This window comes from Chenopodium quinoa, unplaced genomic scaffold, assembly GCF_001683475.1.
Source record: "Chenopodium quinoa cultivar QQ74 unplaced genomic scaffold, ASM168347v1, whole genome shotgun sequence".
Classification (NCBI taxonomy): domain Eukaryota; kingdom Viridiplantae; phylum Streptophyta; class Magnoliopsida; order Caryophyllales; family Amaranthaceae; genus Chenopodium; species Chenopodium quinoa.
The window spans coordinates 2,528,436-2,553,682 of NW_018742684.1; the positions used below are offsets into that span (position 1 = coordinate 2,528,436).

The 25,247-nt window shown below is 33.0% G+C and overlaps 1 protein-coding gene across 1 annotated transcript; it reads left to right on the top strand.

The window, feature by feature from the left end:
- The first annotated feature begins 17,200 nt into the window (after positions 1–17,200).
- LOC110722577 (transcription factor bHLH14-like) lies at positions 17,201–19,002 on the top strand. Its single transcript, XM_021901842.1, has one exon. The coding sequence runs from the start codon at positions 18,110–18,112 to the stop codon at positions 18,986–18,988; it is 879 nt and encodes a 292-aa protein (XP_021757534.1). The 5' UTR covers positions 17,201–18,109; the 3' UTR covers positions 18,989–19,002.
- The last annotated feature ends 6,245 nt before the right edge of the window (positions 19,003–25,247 follow it).

A 25,247-nucleotide genomic window follows, 5' to 3' on the forward strand; every position in this document is an offset into this window, starting at 1 on the left:
GCAAAATTAGATGGTTCCACCTAGCGAATTGGACTCCCGGAGGGTATTAGAGAACATTATAAACATTTCAAAAAAATTTATTTTCGGGGGAAAAAAGTCAAAATATTCTAAAACTGAAGGCTAAGATATATGCTTTTTGAGAAATTTTGGAGATTTCGAGGCTAGGTGTCGAAAATCCTTGGAAATTGAAAGGATTATCTCGGGGTCATATAATGCCTTTTGGAATTATATCATTATATGTTGTCATAAATGTTCATCGTAGGGTTGATTTAATAAAATCGGTGCAAGTTGTAAAATGGTAAATTGGTCGTTTAAAGGCAAATTGGATGGTTCCACCCATCCAATTAGACTCTCAGAGGATATTAGGGACCATGGTAAACATTTCGGCAATTTTTATTTTAGGTGAAGAAGTAAAAAAATTCAAAAATTGAAGGCTAATATTCACCTTTTTGAGAAATTTTGGAGTCTTCGGGGTCATATAATGCGTTTGGAATCATATATAATCATCATATGTTGTCATAAATATTCGTGGTACGCTTGAATTTATGAAATCGGTGCAAGTTGTAAACCGGTAATTTGGACGTTAATGACAAATTGGATGGTTCCACCCACTCAATTAGACTCCCGGAGGGTATTAAGGAACATGGTAAACATTTCGGAAATTTTATATCCGGGCATAAAAAAGTCAAAAAATACAAAAATTGAAGGCCTGTTGTCGAGGCCTGTTGTCGAAACGCCTTTAGATTTTAGAGAATGCATCTTTGGGTCATATAATGCCTTTTGGAACCATATATGATCATTATATGTTGTTAGAAATGTTTTTGGTGGGCTTGATTTAATTAATAAAATCGGTGCAAGTGGTAAACCGGTAAATTGGTCGTTTAAAGGCAAACTGGATGGTTTCACCCATCCAATTTGACTCATAGTGGGTATTAGGGACCATGGTAAATTTTAGGCAATTTTTATTTCCGGGAAAAAAATTTAAATAATTCCAAAATTAAAGTTTAATATATCCACGCTTTTTGAGAAATTTTGGAGGTTTCGGGACTTGATGTCGAAAAGTTTTGAAATTTTAGGGAATACATTTCGGGGTCATATAATGTCGTTTGAAACCATATATGATCATTATTTTTTGTCTTAAACGTTCGTTGTTGTAGGTTTCAGTTAATGAAATCATTGCAAGTTGTAAACTGGTAACTCGACTATTTAAAGGCAAATTGGATGGTTGCACCTAGCAAGGTGGACTCCCGAAGGGTATTAGGGACCATTATTGTAAACATTCGGCAATTTTTTTTTGTTCGGGCGAAAAAAAGTCAAAAAACTCCAAAATTGAAGTCTAATATCCATGCTTTTTAAGAACTTTTAGAGGTTTTGGGGCCCGGTGTTGAAAAGTTTTGAAATTTTAGGAAATACATCTTTGGGTCAAATAATGTCATTCGGAACATGTATAATCATTATTTGTTGTCATAAGTGTTCGTGATAGGCTTGAATTAATGAAATCGGTGCAAGTTCTAAACTAGTAAATTGGTCGTTTTGAGGCGAATTGGATGGTTCCGCCCATCCAATTGTACCCCCGGAGGGTATTAGAGACAATTGTAAACATTTCATAATTTATTTTTTTCTAGACGAAAAAGGTCAAAAAATTCCAAAATTAAATCCACGCATTTTGCGAAATTTTGGAAGTTTGGGGACCCGATGTCAAAAAGTCTTAAAATTCTAAGGGATGCATCTCATGGTCATATAATACCATTTGGAACCATTTATAATCAATATATGTTGTCATAAATATTCATGGTAGGATTGAGTTAATGAAATCAGTGCAAGTTGTAAACCGGTAACTTGGCCGTTTAAAGGCAGATTGGATAATTCAACCCACCCAATTGGACTCCTGTAGGGTATTACGGACCATGGTAAAAATTTCGGCAATTTTTATTGTCGGGCAAAAATAAGTCTAAAAATTCCAAAATTAAAGGCTAATATCCACGTTTTTTTGAGAAATTTTTTAGGTTTGGGGGCCTGGTGTCGAAAACCCTTGAGATTTTAGGAAATACATCTCGGGGTTATATAATATCGTTTGGAACCATATATGATCATTATGTTGTCATAAATGTTCGTGGTAGGCTTGATTTAATAAAATCAATGCAGGTTGTAAACCGGTAAATTGGTCATTTAAAGACGAATTGGATGGTTCCACCCACCCAATTTGACTCCGAGAGGGTATTAAGGATCATGGTAAAAATTTCGGCGATTTTTATTTTCGGGCGAAATGAAGTCAAAAAATTCCAAAATTGAAGGTTAATATCCACGTTTTTTTAGACATTTCGAAGATTTCAGGGCCTGGTGTCGAAAAAAAAAGAGACTTTAGGGAAAATATATATCTCGGGGTCATTTAATGTCGTTTAGAACCATATATGATCGTTATATGTTGTCATAAATGTTCGTGGTAGGCTTGAATTAATGATATCGGTGCAAGTTGTAAACCGGTACATTGGTCGTTTAAAGGCAAATTTGATGGTTCCACCCATCCAATTAGACTCTCGGTGGGTATTAGGGACCATGGTAAACATTTCAACAATTTTTATTTAAGGGCGAAAAAAAGTCAAAAAATCCCAAAATTAAAGGCTTAGGTCCAAGATTTTTTAGAAATTTTGGAGATTTCTAGGCCCGGTGTCGAAAAGCCTTGAAAATTTAAGGGATACATCTTGGGATCATATAATGCCGTTTGAAATCATATATAATCATAATATGATGTCATAAATGTTTGTGGTAGGCTTGAACTAATGTAATTGGTGCAAGTTGTAAACCGGTAAATTGGCTATTTAAAGGCAAATAAATTGGATAGTTTCACCCACCCAATTGGAAACGGCAATTTATATTTACGAGCGAAAAAAGTCAAAAAATTAAAAAATTGAATGCCAATATCCACCGTTTTGAGAAATTTTAAAGTCTTCCGGGCCCGGTGTCTAAAAGTCTTGAAATTCTAACTTAGCGAATACATTTCGAGGTCATATAATATAATGTCGTTTGGAACCTATGTGAACATTATTTTTTTCATAAATGTTCGTGGTAGGCTTCAGTTAATGAAATCTGTGCATGTTGTAAAGTGGTAAATTGGTTGTTTAAATGGAAATTGGATGGTTCCACCCTCCCAATTGGACTCCCAGAGTCCCATGGGGTATTAAGAACCATGGTAAATATTTCGTCATTTTTTTATTTCCGAGAGAAAAAAAAGTCAAAAAAGTTTCAAAATTGAAGAAATATCTACGTATTTTTAAGAAAATTTCGAAGGTTTCGGGGCCCGGTGTCGAAAAGAAATGAGATTTTAGGGGAAATATCTCAGGGTCATATAATGTCGTTTAAAACCATAAATGACCATTATATGTTGTCATCATAAATGTTCGTGGTAGGCTTGAGTTAATAAATCAGTGCAAGTTGTAAACCGGTAAATTGATCGTCTAAAGGAAAATTTGATGGTTTCACCCAACCAATTGGACTACCGGAGGGTATTAAGGACCATGGTAAACATTTCGGCAATTTTTATTTGCGAGGGAAAAAAGTCAAAAAATTCCAAAAATGAAGGCTAATATCCACGTTTTTTGAAAATTTTTGAAGGTTTCTGGATTCGGTGTCGAAAAGAATTAAGATTTTGGGGAATACATCTCAGGACCATATAATGCCATTTGAAACAATATATGATAGTTATTTGTTGTCATAAATGTTCGGTGTAGGCTTGAGTTAATGAAATCGGTGAAAATTGTAAATTGGTAAATTGGCCGTTTAAAGAAAAATTGAATGGTTCCACCCACCCAATTGGACTATCGGAGGGTACTAGGGACCATGGTAAACATTTCGACAATTTTTACATTCGAGTGAAAAAAAGTCAAAAAATTCCAAAACTGAAGAATTTTTGAGAATTTTTGGAGGTTTCGGACTGGAGTCAAAAAGTCTTGAGATTTTAGGGGATACATTTCAGGGTCATATAACACCATTTGGAACTAGACATGATCATTATATGTTTTTATCAATGTTTGTGGAAGGCTTGAGCTAATGAAATCGATGAAGTTGTAAATTGGTAAATTGGTTGTTTAAAGGCAAATTGGATGATTCCACCCACCCAATTGGACTCCCTGGGAGTATTAGGGAACATGGTAAACATTCGGCAATTTTTATTTTCGTGCGAAAAAAATTAAAAAAAATTCCAAAAATAAAGGCTAATATCCATGCTTTTTGAGAAATTTCGAAGGTTTAGGGGCCCGGTGTCGACAAGAATTGAGATTTTAGGGTGTGCATCTCGGGGTCATATAATTCCGTTTGGAACCATAAATGATCATAATGTGTTGTCATAAATGTTCGTGGTAGGCTTGAGTTAATTAAATCGGTGCAAGTTGTAAAATGGTAAATTGCCCATTTAAAGGCAAATTGGTTGGTTCCACCCACCCAATTGGACTCCCGGAGGGTATTAGGGAAGATGGTAAAAATTTCGGCAATTTTTATTTCTAGGCGATAAAAAAGTCAAAAAAATTTCAAAATTGAAGGCTAATATCCACGGTTTTTGAGAAATTTTGGAGGTTTCGGAATCCGGTGTCGAAAAGAATTAAGATTTTGGGGAATTCATCTCAGGGTCATATAATGCCATTTGAAACAATATATTATAGTTATTTGTTGTCATAAATGTTCGGGGTAGGCTTGAGTTAATGAAATCGGTGAACGTTGTAAACTAATAAATTGGCCGTTTAAAGGCAAATTGAATGGTTCCTCCCACCCAATTGGACTCCAAGAGGGTATTAGGGACCATGGTAAACATTTTGACAATTTTTATTTTCGGGCGAAAAAAAGTCAAAAATTCCAAAATCGAAGGCTATATTCACACTTTTTGAGTAATTTTGGAGGTTTCGGAACCTGTGTCGAAAATTATTGAAATTCTAGGGGATATATCTTGGGATCTTATAATTGCGTTTGGAACCATATTTGGTCATTATTTGTTGTCATAAATGTTCGTGGTAGGCTTGAGTTAATGAACTCGGTGCAAGTTGTAAACCGGTAAATTAGTCGTTAAAAGGCAAATTGGATGGTTGATAATTCAACCCAACCAATTGGACTTCCGGGGGGTATTAGAAATCATGGTAAATATTTTGGCAAATTTTATTTTCGGGTAAAAAAAAAAGTCAAAAATTACAAAATTGAAGGTTAATATCCATGCTTTTTATGAAATTTTGGAGTCTCAGGGACCTTTGTTGAAAAGCCTTGAGATTTTAGAGGATATATCTCGGACTCATATAATGTCGTTTGGAACCATATATGATCTTTATATGTTGTCGTAAATGTTCGTAGTAGGCTTGAGTTAATTAAATCAGTGCAAGTTGTAAACCAGTAAATTGGTCGTTTAAAGGCAAATAGGATGGTTCCACCCACCCAATTGGACTACCTTGGGGTATTAGGAAACATGGTAAACCTTTCGGAAATTTATATTTCTGTGCAAAAAAAAAGAGTCAAAAAATATTCCAAAAATAAAGGCTAATATCCATGTTTTTTGAGAAATTTCGAAGGTTTCGGGCCCCGGTGTCGACAAGAAATTAGATTTTAGGGTATACATCTCAGGGTCATATAATGGCGTTTGGAACCATAAATGATCATTATATGTTGTCATAAATGTTCGTGGTAGGCTTGAGTTAATTAAATCGGTAAAAGTTGTAAAATGGTAAATTGGCCATTTAAAGTCAAATTGGATGGTTCCACCCACCCAATTGGACTCCCGGAGGATATTAGGCAACATGGTAAGCATTTCGGCAATTTTTATTTCCAGGCTAGAAAAAGGTCCAAAAATTCCAAATTCCAACATATAATTGAAGGTTTTTGATATATCCACGCTTTTTGAGAAATTTTGAAGGTTTCGGGGCCCGGTGTCGTATAAGTTTGAGATTTTAGGGGATACATCTCGGGGTCATATAATGTCGTTTGGAACCATATATGATCATTATATGTTGACATAAATGTTCGTGATATAGGCTTGAATTAATTAAATCGATACAAGTTGTGAATCGGTAAATTGGATGTTTAAAGGCAAATTGGATGGTTCCACCCACCCAATTGGACTCCAAGAGGGTATTATAGATCATGGTAAACATTTCGACAATTTTTATTTTCGGGCGAAAAAAGTCAAAAAATTCCAAAATTGAAGGCTAATATCCACATTTTTTGAGTAATTTTGGAGGTTTCGGGACCCGGTGTCGAAAAGTATTGAAATTCTAGGAGATATGTCTCGGGGTCATATAATGCCGTTTGGAACAATATATGGTCAATATTTTGTTGTCATAAATGTTTGTGGTAGGCTTGAGTTAATGAAATCGGTGCAAGTTGTAAAATAGTAAATTGGTCATTAAAAGGCAAATTGGATGGTTGATGGTTCCACCCACCCAATTGGACTTCCGGAGGGTAATAGTAACCATGGTAAATATTTTGGAAAATTTTATTTCCGGGTAAAAAAAAGTCAAAAATTCCAAAATTAAAGGCTAATATCCATGCTTTTTATGAAATTTAGGAGGTTTTGGTGCCCGTTGTCAAAAAGCGTTGAGATTTTAGGGGATACATCTCGGGGTCAAATAATGTTGTATAGAATCATTATATGTTGTCGTAAATGTTTGTAGTAGGCTTGAGTTAATTAAATCGGTGCAAGTTGTAAACCGGTAAATTGGTCATTTAAAGGCAAATAGGATGGTTCCACCCACTCATATGGACTCTCGGAGGGTATTAGGGACCATGGTAAACATTTCGACAATTTTTATTTCCGGGCGAAAACAGTAAAAAAAATTTAAAATTTAAGGCTAATATCCATGCTTTTTGAGAAATTTTGGACGTTTCAGAGCCCAGGGTCGAAAAACCTTTAGATTTTATGATCATTCTATGTTGTCATAAAGGTTTGTGGTAGGTTTGAGTTAATGAAATCGACGCTTGTTGTAAACCGGTAAATTAGCCGTTTAAAGGCAAATTGGATGGTTCCACCCACCCGATTCGACACCCGGAGGGTTTTAGAGACCATGGTAAACATTTCAGCAATTTTTATTTTCAGGTGAAAAAGTCAAAAAAATTCAAAATTTAAAGGTTATATCCACGCTTTTTGAGAATTTTTGGAGTATTCAGGGCTCGGTGTTGAAAAGTCTTTAAATTAAAGGGAATACATCTCGGGGTCCTATAATGTCGTTTTGAATAATTATGATCATTATTTGTTATCATAATGTTCGTGGTAGGCTTGAATTAATGAAATCGATGCAAGTTGCAAACCGGTAAATTGGTCGTTTAAAGGCAAATTGGACTGTTGCACTCACCCAATTGGAATCCCGGAGGGTATTAGGGACCATGGTAAACATTTCGGCAATGTTTATTTCCGGGTGACAAAAAGTCAAAAAATTCCAAAATTGAAGGCTAATATTCACGTTTTTTTAGAAATTTCGAATGTTTTGGGGCCCGGTGTCGAAAACATTGATATTTTAGGGGATACATCTCGGGGTCATATAAAGCCGTTTGGAACCATATATGATCATTATATGTTGTCATAAATGTTTGTGGTAGACTTGAGTTAATGAAATCGGTGCAAGTTGTAAATCGGTAAATTGGTCGTTTAAAGGCAAATTGGATGGTTCCACTCACCCAATTGGACTCCCGGAGGGTATTAGTGACCATGGTAAACATTTCGGCAATTTTTATTTTCGGGCGAAAAAAAGTTAAAAAAAATTCCAAAATTGAAGTCTAATATCCACGCTTTTTGAGAAATTTTGGAGGTTTCGGGGCCCAATGTCGAAAAGTTTTTTTATTTTACAGAATACATTTCAGGGTCATATAATGTCGTTTGGAACGATATATGTTCATTATTTATTGTCATAAATGTTCGGGTAATGTAGACACCCATTTGTGTCTCCCCAAAACCAAACCCAGTGATGAGTACCTTTCACGTCGAATCATAATCGAATGAAGTCAAAGTGTGGAAAGTTTAGTGTTGCGGAAAGTTTTAATTTCTTTTCTCTTCTCTCTGTTTTTTGAAAACCTATTTTAATAAAACAGTCAATCCATTTTGGTTGGTCCATGATATGAGTCCAATAATAGTGTAGTTGGATAGGGCTTGAAAAGAGCTTTCCAACGATATATTATAAGCCCAATTCCGATGAATATTGAGGAAGTTATGGCCAAATTACTGAACTGGGCCCGGTTTGAACCTTATATGCGGCCCAATGATCTAGAGAAGGGCCTAATATGGATTTATCATTCCTAATGCAATTAGGAATGGTTTTAGTCTTCTAGATTCTTCTAGAAGGTTCTTTTCATTCCTAATTCAATTAGCATTGATAAATTGACTTTTGTTGACTTTTTAGAGTTTTAATTAGAATCAAAGAACACTTTTGAGGAAAATACGATTTTATCCTCCTGTACGGAAGTTTCTATTTGATTTTAGAAAACGCGTCAAAAAAAGGGATTAGCGCCTAACGCCAGACATTAGCGCCTGGCACTAGCGTTAGCGCCTGGCGCTAATGTTGACGTCTGACGCCAACGACCGATCAATTTTTATCCGCGTCAGAACTCTGTTTTGATGTTTTATCTTTTTGGTTGATTTTCTTTATAAATAGCGTTCTAAAAACTCCGTTTTCAATCATCAATTCTCATCAATTCTCACCAATTCTCACCAACTCTCATCAAGAAATTCTTGATTACTCTCTCTCTCTCTATCTCTCTCTTTTCTAAGCTAGCCTTTTCTCAAATACAAAATTCCGCATTCATTAGACTTAGATACACCTAGCATAATTCGAATTTGCCTTCGCCCTAGACGTGAAAGGTTTTAATTTATGAGGGTTTGGTCCCAAATCTCTCTTTCAATTATTTAATTTAATTGTTTAATTTTATTATTTTCCTTGAAGTTACTAACGTGTGTATTTTGTTATTAGAAAGAGGTACGAGGCATCAAAGTAAGTTCGTTAATGGTTTTTATTGATGTTATGATATAGAGTTCATGCTTAGGTTGTTATTATGAAATTCCTAGTATCATGTCTAGGGTAACTTTAATATTAAATATGATTGTTATGATGCCTTTTATATTCTTCCTAATATTTATTCATGTTAGTATCATGTTAGGGTTAAACCTTTGATTTTTATTGTTTAGTGACATGCTAGGGTTTGTTTTTAATATTATTAGTATCATGCCTAGGATCTTGCTATTATTATGCTTTAACATGATTATTTTAATTATTATGATTGTTAACATGATTATGATTATTATTTATGATGATTATTATGTTGCTTGATATATATTTTATTGTTATTGCTTGATCACACCTTTTTATGCATGTTTAAAGGGAATTAGTACTTGTAATCATGCTTAATAAGATAATTAATAATCTTGTTTAGGATTAATTTGATTAAAGTTCAAGTGATCGCCAATAATAGATTTATTTGTGCATTAAATTCAACCAACATAGATAAACAGGTTTAGGGTTAATCCTATTGATTGCATGTTAGTCAGAAAGCGCACATGAATACGATTAGAATAAAGTAGAGGCTTATTATTAGGGCAGGTTAAATCTCTTTTAGGTTGGATTTGTACCTTCATCCCCGAACCCTATTTGGTTCAAGACCTTATGGAGTTGACGAACTCTTGGATCGTTAAGGGGTATAACCTTCACCTCGTGAACGGTTTACAAGTTCCTAAAAAACTTGTTGGCGACTCTTTTGCTCTATCTTCTTTCCCTTTGGACGCCACCGTACTTTAGTGTATGATCACAGTGGGGTTCAAGCTAGGGGATTAATGCTTGAAATATTCCCTACATGTAGGCTTAAGTTAATGAAATTGGTGCAAGTTGTAAACTGGTAAATTGGTAGTTTAAAGGCAAATTGGATGTTTCCACCCAACCAATTGGACTCCCGGAGGGTATTAGGGACATTGGTCAAATTTTTGGCAATTTTTATTTTCGGGTGAAAAAAAGTCAAAAAAAAATCCAAAATTGAAGGCTAATATTCACGCTTTTTGAAACTTTTTGGAGGTTTCGAGTAGAGTTGTCAATTTGGGTAAACGGGTCGGGTTTGGATCAGGAAGAGTGGGTCGGGTCAATTTGGATTAATTACATAACCTATGCGGGTTGGATTTGGGTTGGGTCATGCTTGAGTCGGTCACGTCGGGTCCTACTTCTTATCGGGTTTGGGTCGGCTTTAGGTCGGGTTAATAACAGGTTGGGTTACATTCGGGTTGTATGAACAATAGGTCGGGTTTAATTCGGGTTTTCACTGGTTAAGGTTATTCTCGGGTTCGATTCGGGTTCCGTTCAAGTCAATAATTTACGGGTTAGAATCAGGTCGGGTCATTCTCGGGTTTAAGTCGGGTTCTGTTCAAGTCAATAATTTCCGGGTTATAATCAGGTCAGGCCATTTTCAAGTCGGGTCATTCTCGGGTTCAAGTCGGGTTCGGTTCAAGTCAATAATTTGCGAGTTATAATCAGGTTGAGTCATTTCCAAGTCGGGTCATTCTCATATTCAAGTCGGTTTATGTTCAAGTCAATAATTTGCAGGTTGCAATCAGGTCGGGTCATTTCCAAGTCAGGTCATATTCGGGTTCAACTAATTATAAATAGATAATTATCATTTTATCAAGCTAATTATTTCCTTTGACTATAATATATATGGCAATATATTAGGGAATTATAGTCTATAATTTAGGAAGATAATTATCTCCTTTGACCATACACCAAATATATACTATATTTAACTTTTAAATTTGAGGATGATGCTCCTTTCTTTTACTTGCCTGGACCGCTTCTCCCTAGACAAAATGCTTTGATTAACAATAATTAGGTGGTCTAAATTGCATTTAACGTGATTTAAAATCGGGTTAGGAACAATTTGAGTTGAATTTAGGTCGGGTCAATAACAAGTCGTGTTGATTTCGAGTCGGGTTAGTAACAGATCGGTTTGAATTTTTTGGTCGGGTTAGTAATAGGTCTGGTAAAATTTGAGTCGGGTCAATAACAAGTCGGGTTGAATTTGGGTCAGGTTAATAACAAGTCAGGTTGATTTCGGGTCGGGTTTGTAACAAGTTAGGTTAAATTCGGGTCAGGTTAGGAACGAGTCGGGTTGAATTCAGGCTAGGTTAGTAATAAGTCGGGTTAAATTCGATTTTTGACGGGTTAAAACGGGTTTGAGTCAATTTCGGTTCCAGTTGGGTTCGGTTTAGGTCAATAATTTACAAGTTACATTCGGGTCGGGTCATCTCCAGGTCAGTTCATGTTCGGGTCCGGGTCTCACATACACGGGTCAATTCGGGTCTAGGGTTGGTTTCAGGTCGTGTTTGGGTCACCATTTTTTCGGGTTCAGATGGTTCGGTTAATAATCGGGTTTAAGTCGATATTTTGGGTCGGGCCAACTTTTGACAGTTCTAGTAGCGACTAGCGAGTTTAGCGACCAAAGAAGAGAAAATGTCCTTAGTTATGTAAGGAACAAAAAACTATCCCTAGGGATTATGTTAGTGGAACAATCTCAACTAAAAGCTTATATTAATGGTTGAGCTTCAGGAATATATTTTAGAGTAATGTTATATATAGCCCTATAGCCCTAAGGGCTATATATAAGCATTAAATACACTCTTGGAAATCGTATAAAATTAGGAATTCATGACAAAAACACACGTAAATAAGTGTAATTAGTGTTTATATTTTTATGATATCTTCACTTTTTACGATTTTCAAGTGTAAATTTAATGCTTATATGTAGCCCTAAGGGTTATATATAACATTTTCCTATATTTTATACTCTCTTAGATAATCTGGGGAAGTAGGATTCTCTTACATTCCGGGTTGACCTGTGAGGGTTATGGCTCGGTAGGGCCCTTCATGTTATAAAAAAAAAAAATATTGAACAAAAATGTTTAATATCTTTCATAAATTAGTTAATTTCAGTAATTTCAATCTGATGTTTGAAAACCATAAAAATGGAAGGAGGCAAATCTACTAATTAACAACAAGCCAAATCAACTGAGAGATACTCCCTCCGTCCCTATTTGACAGTCACTTATTACATTTTTGGTGCCTTAAAATGTTAATCACATTTATGTTTTTTTCTTAAGTACCATTAATATTAATTTTTTTTACCAAAATTCTCTCTAATTTGCAAAAATATTTGTGCAAATTTAACTTTCCCATGTAATTTTTGCTTTTCCGTGTACTTTAATTAGTTTTTCTCTTTACTTTTTTGCATACCCAATGTAAATTTACCTTTTCAATGTACTTTTGCTACTTATTATTCATGTTTATTAATTCTCGTGAAAATTGTATGCCCAAAAGTGACTATTAAATAGGGACAAAGGAAGTAATATATAAGCATAATCAACTATAACAACAGTCCACAAGAAGATTAACATATATACATGTAGTTAGTACTATCTAGTTTCAATTCCGAATTAATAATATTTCGTTGACAAATTCTTATATGTGGCAGGTCGCACCGTATGACCAGCTATTATAAAGGGTTATCTCGTTAGTATTATAGGGATTACCTAATCAGTGATCACGGGTTATATATTTCGTCAGTGTTATAGGGTTATTTTTAAAAGTCTTAAAATTTTTAAGACTTTTGAAAATTGCAAGCAAGTCCCTACCAAGTCTCTAGCTACTAGCTTGACCATTGAAGCACAAAAAATACAATTAGCTAAGCCAAGCAAATTAATTTGGGTAAGCTAATTTGCTTGTGAAAAAAGTTTTTAAAATTTTGGAGATTGATATATTAACATAATTAAATTTATAAGGCTAATTGAGAAAGTCAAGCTTATTAAATTAGCAAGGTAGTACTATTCAAAAAAAAATAATAATAATAATAATTAACAAGCTAGTAGCTAACCATTGGGGCACAAAATAGCTACAAAGAGAGTTAGTTTGAAATCATATGTGGCATGACAACCAGTTTAACAATTAATTTACCATTGGAGTTGCTCTTAGGCCTTACATAAACATTAAATTTACTCTCTTAAATGATATTAAATTGAAATTTTTTGATAAAATCACGCACAAAACAATATAATTAATAATCTATTCTCGATATTCTCCTTTTTAGCTTCTTATATAATTTTCCCTATTTGTATGTGACTTGCTATCCTATATTCGAATATTCCGCTATAACAATAATAATAACATGCAAAAAGGGCATTAGCATGTTACTCAATCAAGGCATTTTTTCCACAGTACAGAGTGGTAAAATAAGTAGGGTTTACAAAGTGATGAAATTGTTCAACAATATCAGGCGATGAAATTGACTTTAATATTTGTTCAATTAGATTATTGCCTAGACTTTACTTGGGGTAAGACTGACATAGAATCAACTCAACAGCGAAACAACCTGGTTTAAGGGTCAAGACCTTACTGGTGGCTTACAGTGCTCGTACTAATCTACATTTCGACCGTTCCAACTATAATTCTTAATAAAGTAGGAGTTTTTGCTTAAATATCTAAATATCAAGTATATTTTAATTATTTTAACATCAGGTTTTTTTTTTTTTTTTTTTTTTTTTTTGGGGTCAAATTATTCGAATCCAAAAGTTTTAAGGAGTTTCGCTCCCTTAAACAAAGATTTAAAGAGTATAACACTTTCGTTCCAGTGTGGATAGATGTCAATTGGCTTGATTGTTAAAGGATTGAAGATTTTTGTGAGATAATATAAACTCCTTGATTAGAGTGATTTCCATTGATCAATATTTATAGGGTTACAATGAGAAACCTAATCATATTAGGTAACATAAGATATGTATAGATATCAAAGATAATCTTATACAAAATATATCCTAAACCTAGGATGAGAATATTCTATGGATATTCTCTATCACACCCCCGCAGTCAGAGCGGGAGAAAATCGGATGCTCATACTGGATCTGAATCACGCATCGAACGGTAAGGATAGTATAGTAACCCATGATCAAAAGAGAAGTAGTAGACGTGTGCGGGTGATGACAATGAGAAGCAACAACCACAACCTACGTATTGTAGAGATATGCGCTTTTAGGCCGAAGGAGAAGAGTCACGCATATACTTGGGCCAAGTTGCAGATCCAGAGAATAATAAGTTAAGGGATCAAACCATCATTGGGGAGAAGACACTACACTACTACGTGAAATCACAGTTGAAGAAAAACAAATATAATTGCGCAAGAAAAGATTAAATCCCATCGCTTGAAATTAATCAATTCTCAAAAGAGAAACCAGGTAGCAAGAAGTAATACTCCACAAAGATTCCAAGTGCTGCAACAATAAAAGGAGCTAACTTGATAGCAAAAGAGATGTGCAAAAGTTGACCTTATTGTGATATACCACCACCAAAACAAAATCTATGTGATTATGTGTTAAAAAAACCAATGAGGCAATGTAAGAATCATTATTGGTCATGGGGAGGTGGAAATAGAGTGCGGCACATGGAGTAGATTGGCAGATGTGGTTACTGCCAGTAGTGGGAGGCGGTAGTGTATGCGATTGCCACCAATGATGGAGGCAGCTTTCGCAGTTGCTACTATCGGTGGGAAGCGCAAGGCTACATAAAGATTTTAAAAAAAAAACTTTGAGAAAAGAAAAAAAAAATCTATGTGTGTGTTTGCGAAAGCATAAAAAATTTGTGTATATCCAGCTGGTGGGTTTAATTTTCTAACCCACCGGCAGGGTGAGAATTTTTGTATATGATCCCAAGATCTAACCTAAGTTGTTATACCATGTGAGATAATATAAACTCCTTGATTAGAGTGATTTCCATTGATCAATATTTATAGGGTTACAATGAGAAACCTAATCATATTAGGTAACATAAGATATGTATAGATATCAAAGATAATCTTATACAAAATATATCCTAAACCTAGGATGAGAATATTCTATGGATATTCTCTATCAATTTTGTTCACCTATTCAATTATTTCAAGAAAGTAAATAAGTTTTGATAATTTCACTACGTGAAAAAATGAATTTGGCACCGGTTCAAACCCGGCCTAAGGCACCGGTTTGAACCGGTGCCAATGTAGGGGGTGCCAAAAAGGGGTATAAAAAGGCACCGGTTCAAACCGGTGCCAAAAATTGAAATTGGCACCGGTTAACCGGTGCCAAAAAGTACCAAAAATTTTTAATTCACCACTTTTAGCACCGGTTAACCGGTGCCAAAAGTGCCTTTTTTTTCTTATAAATTAAATAAACTAAAGTTAAATGAGAATACAAAATATAAATCAAACATCACAACATATAAATCAAATCTGTTCAATATATATATAATCAAAAAAAATTTACAGTATAGATCAATAAAAAAAATTACAACATATAAATCAAAATAAAAAAATTACAAAATATGAATAAAAAAAAATACAATATAAATCAAAATAAAAATTTACAACTTTACAATAAAAAAAAAACCCATACAACATCTAAATCAATATACTTACATCTTGATTCTTCAATATAAGATCTAAGTACTTGCACCAATTAAAACAACCAAAATAAATTGATTAAAATGATTTAATTAAGCTGCGAAAAAATTTAAAAAAAAAATCCAGAAAATCGAAAAAATAAAAAAGAAAATTAGTTGAAAAGAAAAAAAAAAACCCAGAACATCAGTTAAAAAGAAAATCGAAAAATAAAAATATAAAAATAAAACCCAGAAAAAAAATCGAATAAAATAAAAATCAAAATCGAAAATCATAAAAAAAAAACCCTGAAAATAAATAAAATTAAATTCGATTAAAAAAAACCCGGAAAATAAATATAAAAAAATTAAAATCCAAAAAATAAATTAAAAAACCCAGTATTCGAAAAAAACCCAGAAAACAAAAAAAATTAAAATCGAAAAAAAACCCAGAGATCGAAAAACAAAAATGAAATCGAAAATAAAATAAACCCAGAGATCCAAAATCAAAAATGAAAATCGAAAAAAAAACCCAATTAGAAGAGAATTGAAATGGGAAAAAAAACCCAGGAAAAAAATCTAAAAATCACAAAAATAAAAACCCCAAAACCGCATGCATTAACCCAAAATAATCAATTATTTTAACAGAAAATTAACCCAGAAATCGAAATTGAAATCGAAAAACAAAATCAAAATCGAAAAAAACACAATAAAAAAAGAAATCGAAAAAAAAACCGAGAAATAGAAAAAAAAATAACAAAATCTAAAAAAGAAATCCAGAAATCAAAATTAAAAAATCAAAATCGAAAAAAAAAACTATTAAATTCGAATTATAAATAACCAGAAATCGGAATAAACAATCAAAATCGAAAAAATTGAAAATAAAAAAAAAATTGAAATCGAAAAACCCAGAAATCGATTGAAATGGTAAAAAAAAAAAACCAAGAAATCGATTGAAAAACCTCAAAATCAGTGTTGCATGTTGTTGTCTTCGAATTGTTGGTTCTTTTCGAATTGTTGGAGGAGGAGATCCAGAAAGATAAAGAATGAAGGAGGTAGATCGGCGAAAGAGGAGGAGAGGAGAGAGAAAGAGGAGGAGGAGGAGAGAGAAAGAGGAGAGGAGAGGAGAGAGACAGCCGAGAAAATTAGGGTTAGGGGGGAGTTATAAGGGCGGTTATTTTTTTATATTTAAATGGACCGGTTCGTAAAGGCACCGGTTCAAACTGGTGCTCTTTTTATTTTTGGCACCGGTTTGGGCTGAACCGGTGCCTTTTCTATTTGTGTAAAATTGCGCCCAATTTTGGGCCGGTTTAGGGCACCGGTTTGGCCTGAACCGGTGCCTTTATGGGGGTGCCTTATTGTATTTTTCTACTAGTGTTTCAGATAAGATTAATTTAGGAAAAATTAGCCATCATGAGGATTAGTTGATAATGATTACCCAAGTTCATATTACAACATACAACATATTGAAATTCAAGCCCGTAAATATAAACACTTGACGTTAATTTTATGTATGAGAATTTATTCATTCAACTTTAGCAATAAACTAAAGGAAAATTTGTCTCAATGGTATTTATATTTTCACTTGTTTGTGAAGAAAGACCTTATATATATATGTTCAAAGTGGTGAAAAAGATAATCACTTTTGTCGTGAAGAAAGACCTTCACATCGGAAAATGGTTGATGACTTCACTTTTCCGACGTTGACAATTATATGAAATGCACATGGTGTTTAAAAAGTGTTTTTCCTTTTTTTTCCATGATTTTAAAGATTGAGAAGAAATTTTGAGAGAAAATTTGGAGATAGGAAGATAGAGAAAGTGAAAACGCGTGGGGAAAAAAAAAGAACGAATGGGCCTTTTTAAAACATCATGTGCCACGTGGGTGATGGTCAACACTGAAAAAGTCATATTTCGATGTCAAGGTTCTTCCTTACAACGAAAGATATTTTTAAGGACTTTTTTCACCACGTTGAACTTATAAGGTCCTCATTAAAGTGAACATATGAGTATCTTTTGGACAAATTTTCCTAAACTAAATTTAGTTATAAATTGAATTTTGATTTAGGCTTTTTTTTTTTTTGACTAGTGATTTAGGCTTATAGCCTTATAGTAAACTAGTATCTCCTAAACTTAATAAACTTTACAAGAATTTAAGTGAGTTTTTTAATTTCCTTAATTAACACTAGTAGACTCTTAATTTACTTCATTTGAAGTATCGCAAAAAGTTGTTTAGCTTAGCCCAGCTTCTTATGTGGGCACAAATAATCTAACTGCTCTTGCTGTAGCAATTAAATTAGTCGGATAAAGATGGAACCGAAATTAACTTTAACATCACGTAAACAAAGAAAGTGGCACGTTCCTAACAATGAAAATTCTGTTGAATAGGAATGTACAAGGAAATTAAATATTCTTAATTAAGACAAGATGTCATGTTGACAAAGACCTATCTTTCTTCTTTTTTTTTTTTTTTTTTTTTTTTTTTTTTTTTTTTTTGAAATCATGTTGACGAAGACTTAAACAAACTAGTTCAATTTTGACTGTTGCTAAAACCGCAGCCGCCCCCTGTTCTGTACCCGTTCCCTACCATTATTCAGGAAGTCATTATGGTCCTATTTCTTCAGGAGTTCGTGTGATCTAAGATCGAGTTTTTATTACTACTAGCTAGCTTACTAGAGGTTGTTCATTAATTTCTTTATCATTAAGCTAATATAGGCAATGGAAGACGCGATTTCACCATTTCAATCTCTAAGCCTGAATTTACAGCCCAAGATTTCATCAACATCACACCAACACTGCCTTCAAATTATTGTGAAGAGTAAGCCAGGGTGGTTGTACGCGATATATTGGCAATTGTCATCTATCAGCAATGACTCTGCCTACAACAATCGCCGTGTGTTGGCATGTTCGGATGGTTATCTGATGCACAGCAGTAAACCAGGAAATCTGCAGCAGCAGGAGGTTTCACATATTCAAGAAGTGGATGAGATGGTAATGTCAGAAAGATTTTACACAGCTTCGTTACACAAGTTCCTAGACATAGAAGACACCAATTCTGTTATTGGGCGACTCATGAGTTCAGGGACACACTTGTGGCTTGTTGATGTGGATGGGAAGCTAAATTACTCGAGGTGCGAAAGGGCTAGGGAAGCCAGACTGAACAACATTCAGACCCTGGTTTTCTTACCAATTAGTCCAAATGGTGTCATTGAAGTCGGATCTTTGGATGTGATCAAGGAGGATAGGAGCTTAATTGACCTCACTTATTCCATGTTTGGTGCTAGAGGTGATGGCAACATGAACATTACCTCTCGCAATAGCAAAAGAAGAACAGCACCTGCGACTGCAGTGCCGCAGAGCAGCCCTGTTGAGGCAGAAAGGAAAAGGCGAGAGAGACTAAACCAGCGTTTCTGTACATTACGCGCTGTAGTTCCTAATGTCTCAAAGATGGACAGAGCATCTCTGCTTTCTGATGCCGTCGTTTACATAAACAAGCTTAAGTCGCGAGTAAGTTTATTGGAGGACAATTTACGAGTGCTGCAGAACAGAAATCCTACAGCTGCTCACTTTACAGGATCAGAATCTTCACCAATCTGAACGCCAAAATAATCCTGCAGTCGATTTCTTACTTTGTGATCAGCATCTTCAACAGCCTGATGATCAAAATCCTACTGTTACAGTTCCTCAGTTGGCTGCAATGATGAATACCAATGTGCAAGTGCAGGTTGAGGTGAAACTGCTTGGAGCAGAAATGATAGTCCATGCTCAATCGTCGGGTTTGGACTATCCAACAGCAAAATTGATGAATGTTTTAAGAGATCTGAATCTTGTAATTTCCAACGCTACAATATCTAATATGGATGAGTTTGTGCTTCAGAATGTTGTTGTTAAGCGGCAGCCTGAAGGCAATGGATTCATTGGTACTAAAGAAGGCTTAACCAATGCTATACTTCAAAGGCTACAAATCTAACTTCAGAGTTGTATGATATGTATATTAAGTGAACTTTTATTTCTTTTCCTATTTTATGTTTTTCAGCTCTAAGTTTAAGCTGATTTCTTGTAACAATGTTTATAAGAATTTTATAGCTAGTGGCTCTCCGTCTCCGAGCAGGATTCCCGGCCGGCCACTAGCTTAGGTTTGTTGTATCGGAGAAAAATGTAGTGAATTGAATGAAGTGTTTAAATTATTAAAAAGAAAAAAAAATCCTTTTAATTTCACTACAAAGCGCGCGCAATGACTAACCCCGTTATGTTTTATTGACAAGTGACCAATAATGAACAAATAATGTGATAGTTGTAAGAATTAGTGACTAATATGGTAAAATAATCCATAATCCATAATACATCACTAACCCACATATTATTGAATAATATGGAGTATGATTTAGTGTGTTTTGCATCTCAACTTTTTTTTTTTTTTAATTTACTTGATTAAAAGTCTGTTCTATTTGTTTTATTTTTACTTATTTCAGATTTAATAAACTCTGATAAGTTTATCAGCTAAGAATAAATAAGTTCTTATAATGGGAGAAAATCGTAGTTCAAACATACCCTTAAAGGGGCCATGCATGTTAACTAAACATGGATATTTTCTGACTAAACGTAACCGCAATGCACATTTTCATACCATTTTTCAAAGTTATTAAAGGCCAATGTGTATAAAATAGGATGGTAGGGGACCGATTTACCCAGGGACATAATATGTAGGTGATATACTGATATATGAAGCAATATTATATATTAGTGGACCACTAAAACATTATTTATCATACAAATAATATTCCCCAAAAATCATAATCCGTAAAGAAAATGACGATCAATAATTTTAATCAAGTTTCCTAAATCATAGCAGCCTTATTATTAGTCGTTATAAATGAACAAATCTATAGTACAGAGTCTTGACTAATTTCTCTGTCCCATAAGGCCATAATAACTGATACAGTCAAACTTTACATACATGTTGATACACTAGTTTGATCTTATTTATAAATAATAAAATATTAGTAAAAATTGTTTAAAAAAAATTTATGAAACTTTATGTTAATACCTATTTTAAAATATATTTTATGACAAAGTATATTTTAATTTGATTAATAAAAACCTAATAGTCAAAGTGAATATATGAACAGTGAAAAAAAGTCTAACATGTCAATTATTCTGGTACGGAGGGAGTATATATTACTAGAGAATATTTGAAAATTTTCTATTAAAATCAATTTTATTTGGTAAAAAAAACCTCTAAAATTACTTCTAACAATAAAAATCACTAATAAGTTAATAAAAAAAATTATTCCCCCTTTTTCAATAATAAAAATCTCACTGCCTTTTGCTCAAGTGTTTCGGGTGTAAATTGATAAGATATTGAGGTTTGGATAGTTGGATTGAATTATAGGAACGAATTGAATATAAAATAAAATAGTGGAGTATGATTAATTAAAAGTAAATAAAGAAATATATAAGGGCAAAATGACTTTTTTTTAAAGGAAAATTAGCCCTAAAAGAACAATTGGACGAGATTTGTGGATGTAATTAGACTTTTATTTAGAGAGATAGAAGTCGTACATATATAAAGTCTTACTTAATGTATCTATTCAATGTTATGTAAAATGAGATAAACTACCAATAACAAAGGGACATTTTGCTTATTTAATTTGTTAACAATATAGTTTGCTTATTATTTGTGTTTTGCTCTTGTAAAAAAAGAAATACAAGTAACATTATTGTCTATATATGAAGATAATTTTTTCCACAATAATGAGTTTAAGTTTACATATATTTCGACTTCTTCATAATAAAAAAAAATATATACTGTAATAATTTTTTAAAAAATGCACACAAACATACATACATGATGTTTGAATGCAATGCTAATTTCAAAGAACATAATAAATGCAAAACCGTAATTTCCTATAAACTTAACCAATGAACCATAAATTTAAATCATAGTGAAACCAAGCACTGTGTTCTTCCTTGGCAGAAATTTTTAGTAAACGGAAGTTGAAAGTGTAGTGTAGTGGATTGACCAGACAAAAACAAGTACTACAACAAAAAAAAAAAAAAAAAAAAAAAAAAAAAAAAAAAAAAAAAAGGAATGGACCAATCGTTAGGAGTTGCTTTCAGTATTGTGTTAGCGTATGAGTTGGGTAGTCCTGATTCTTAATTCCACAAGTTAGCCAACAGCCCAGTATGAATCGAATCCATACTATTATGGCCCAATTACATCTTTCCTATCCTTTTCCATCTCTTGCCTCTTTTTTTTCTTTTGGCGTCATTCTAGTCAATGTTTGGTGACATAGTCCATAACCAACTCCATTTTCAATCTTCTTAAAACAAACAAATCCCAAAATATTACTATCAATTTTATTAGCATAACAATTTTTATTTGAACGTCTACTTGGTTGATAGACCTCTTTTTTGTTTTTCCAAATGTATTTGTCAATAGAGAAATTAATATTAAATATGTGCCCGACATTTTCAGCAAAATTATTGATATGTGTTAATTTTTATCATTATCGAAATAATAAATACGAGTAGTAGTCAATTAGTAACTCATAAAGGTTAACGAATGATGAAGTACCTTTTTATCAAATTAATTGTTCTTTGTACAAAATAGACTCGGTATATATCTTTAGTGAATTGCTATGTACCACAAAAAAATTACTCAAATTACACTTCATCATATTGACACTTTTACCCTTTCCTTTACTTAGTTTTCCCCTCTTATCTATTTGGCGCTTTATGTGCCCTAATTTGAGCTAAAATATTACTAATATACTCTCTTTATCTCTTAATATTTGCCATATTTTTCTTTTTAGTTTGTCCCGTTGAATTTCATACTACTTCTAGTTTTAGTAAACTACTGACAATACATTTACTCTTACAACCATTACATCAATCCACCACTTATTCTCTCATCAATTCCTTTCAACCAAAATAAAAAATGTAACCCTCTTTCAATGGAGCAAATAAAGGGGAGCGGAGGGGTCGGAGTAAATTAATGATTTGAATAGTTTAACACAATTCACGTCAAGTGAAAATAATTGTCCGACACCAAAGAAGAATAGGAAGGATGACTTGGCATATATTTGAAATTATTAATCTTTTTATCAATTAGTTTAACTATAAGTCTTATAAGAAAAATAACAATGAATCTTTGATACCAATTGCTTCAAATTTTTTCTAGAAAAAAAAGCCGCATTTGGTACGCATGTATCTCATGATGAACCTTGTGCATGCATAGTCCACTTCTTTCGCTCAAATAAATTTGTCGCCTTTATTTCGATATATGTATATATTATGTAAACGTTTCTATTCAACTTAAAGTAACACTTTATCAAAACATCACACACCTAAAAAATCGACATCAAACAAGATTAAATTTACAGGAAACCATATAATATATTTGGAAAAGCTTTTTAAAAAGCATCATCATGCCATAAGAGGCATGAAAACGTCATACTATAAGGAGCAATGAGGATTAAAATTATTCAAAATGGCGTGAGATTACCCTTTGAACAACAATTTGGTCATTGTCATAGGCCAGACTTTTGTTACATGCCCAAAACTTAGACTTAGTAAAATATTATTATAAATTTGCATGCATTTATAATTTTTTATACAATACACATGTAACTACTATGGGCTAACCAAGCAGTTTAAGGACACACCAAAACTTGAGCAAATGTTTCTCACTGGCTAATTTGGTAAGAAATTGCAATTTGTTTTTCTAGTTGTTTTGTACATACATTCGGTTATTTTTTATTTCACCATCAAATAAAGAAACTTCCCGTGATATATTATCTTTTATGCACATGGTATGACATAAATATATGTTGTACTATGTTGTTTATAGCTAGATTTGTTATTTATAGACATGGACCGTACCCTATGATCTATGTATGTCGTCCTTGATCATAATTAATTTCATTTTAATTCGTATGTTTAATTTTAAATAAGTTTTCTCTTGTTCTATCACTATTTGATTTTAAGTATTATATTACTATATTTGTCTTTAAAGAGTAAGACATAATTCACTTTTAATTTTGTAGTCAAATTAAAGGTATCAAAATTAACTTTACTCGAAGTATTATAATTTCTTGTGAGCGCATATATATATACATCATACACTAACGTGTGTGTTGTCCACATGTCAGCAGAAAAATCATAATGGATGTTCTCGGATGCATCGGATAATCTGTCTATTTAAATATAGTACGTTGATAGAAATTAATGATGCATGAATTAAGCATTGACAAAATCTCATAAAGATATGACATATAAACCAATCAATTATAATAAGATTGGTTAACATTATAAGTATTCCATTCCAAAAGAAATTTTGCAACAGAGGGTATATAAGAAATAGTAGTAAAAAATAGTGGGACAAATAATAGAAGAATAAAAGCACAACAATAGAAATGGTACATAATTAGAAAGAAGGGGGCTGAGCATTGAATAGAATTGAATAGAAAGAGTTTAAAAAAGAAGGTAAAATGGACAAGAGACAAAGTGAGGAGTTAGTCCTGAAAAACAGCTAAGAAGAGAGGGTGAGGGAGGGTAGTGGTAGTGGTAGTGAGTTGAGTACATTTATTACCCTCCATTAGATAGATTATTGATACTACCCACCACCCAGTAACCACCCTTGGCAGTGTATTTTACATCACCTTCATTTCTCATTTATTGCTTACACCATTTAGCCTTTTCTATGTTTATATTTATATTTATATTGTCCCACATGCTTAGATACTACTTGGATTCCTCCTAGCTCCTCCCATCTCTTTTTGATCATGGGTTGAGTCGAGTTGATAGAGTATAAAACCAATTTCGAGCTTCAACCATCTGGTTAATCTTTTAGGTTATTAATTAGTCTTTTGTCGATGTGTAATCAATTAAGATTCAATGTGACAAAAAGGTCAAGGGTTTAAATCTCATTTACCCCTCATTTTAAATGATTATGATAATACTCATGTTGCATTTGCATGTACTCTCATGTGAGAAGGCGTGGTAAAATAAATTTTAAGTTTCAAACATCAAATTAGTTTACATATGCCAATGCACTAATTTTATCTTATTTTTATATAGTTAAATATTAATTAAAATTACTTTTAAAATTAGATTATGAAACTTTATATTAATACCTATCTAACAAAATATTTTATGACAAAATATATGTTTTTATTACGTTAGTAAAATATTAAAATTACGGTCAGAGCTATTATATGAATAGTGAAAAAAGTCCAACATCTCATATATTCTAGGGTGGAGGGAGTAATAATGGATTGATATTTTTCATGATATGACTGCCGATAGTAATTTAGAAAGAGTTTAGTTAGCTTAGTGTTTGTTCCATTGTAGTAGACGATGATTAATTAGCTTACTAACTAGGAGATGTCGCAAATAATTTGTATTTAGTTATGGCATTATAGTAGTAATGGAGGAATCAGCTAAGAAGGAAATGTCAATGTCTCACTACTCATTTTCACAAAATTATATTGAGTGAAATAAATACAAATAACCTGTTGCTACATTTATTGCCTACCACACTCGGAAGGATATAAAGGTTGTACACAAGTGTAAGTTTAACAAGTAAATGGAGTATTCAAATAATAACTGAATAGTTTTTTCTAATGAAATTTTACCTTAAACTAATATATAAAATCAATCTTTCCTTCTCTTATAAAAAAAAAAATAAATAAATAAAAAAAAAAAAAAAAATCAATATTTCCTTCAAAAGTGGGCTTGTATATATATAGATCCAAGTTTGCTAGAAGTAACAAAAAATTGGACAACGTAAAATTGGAAACAGGTAGGAAATATTACAATTTTATATGTATATATGTAGGAAATTGCACTAAAA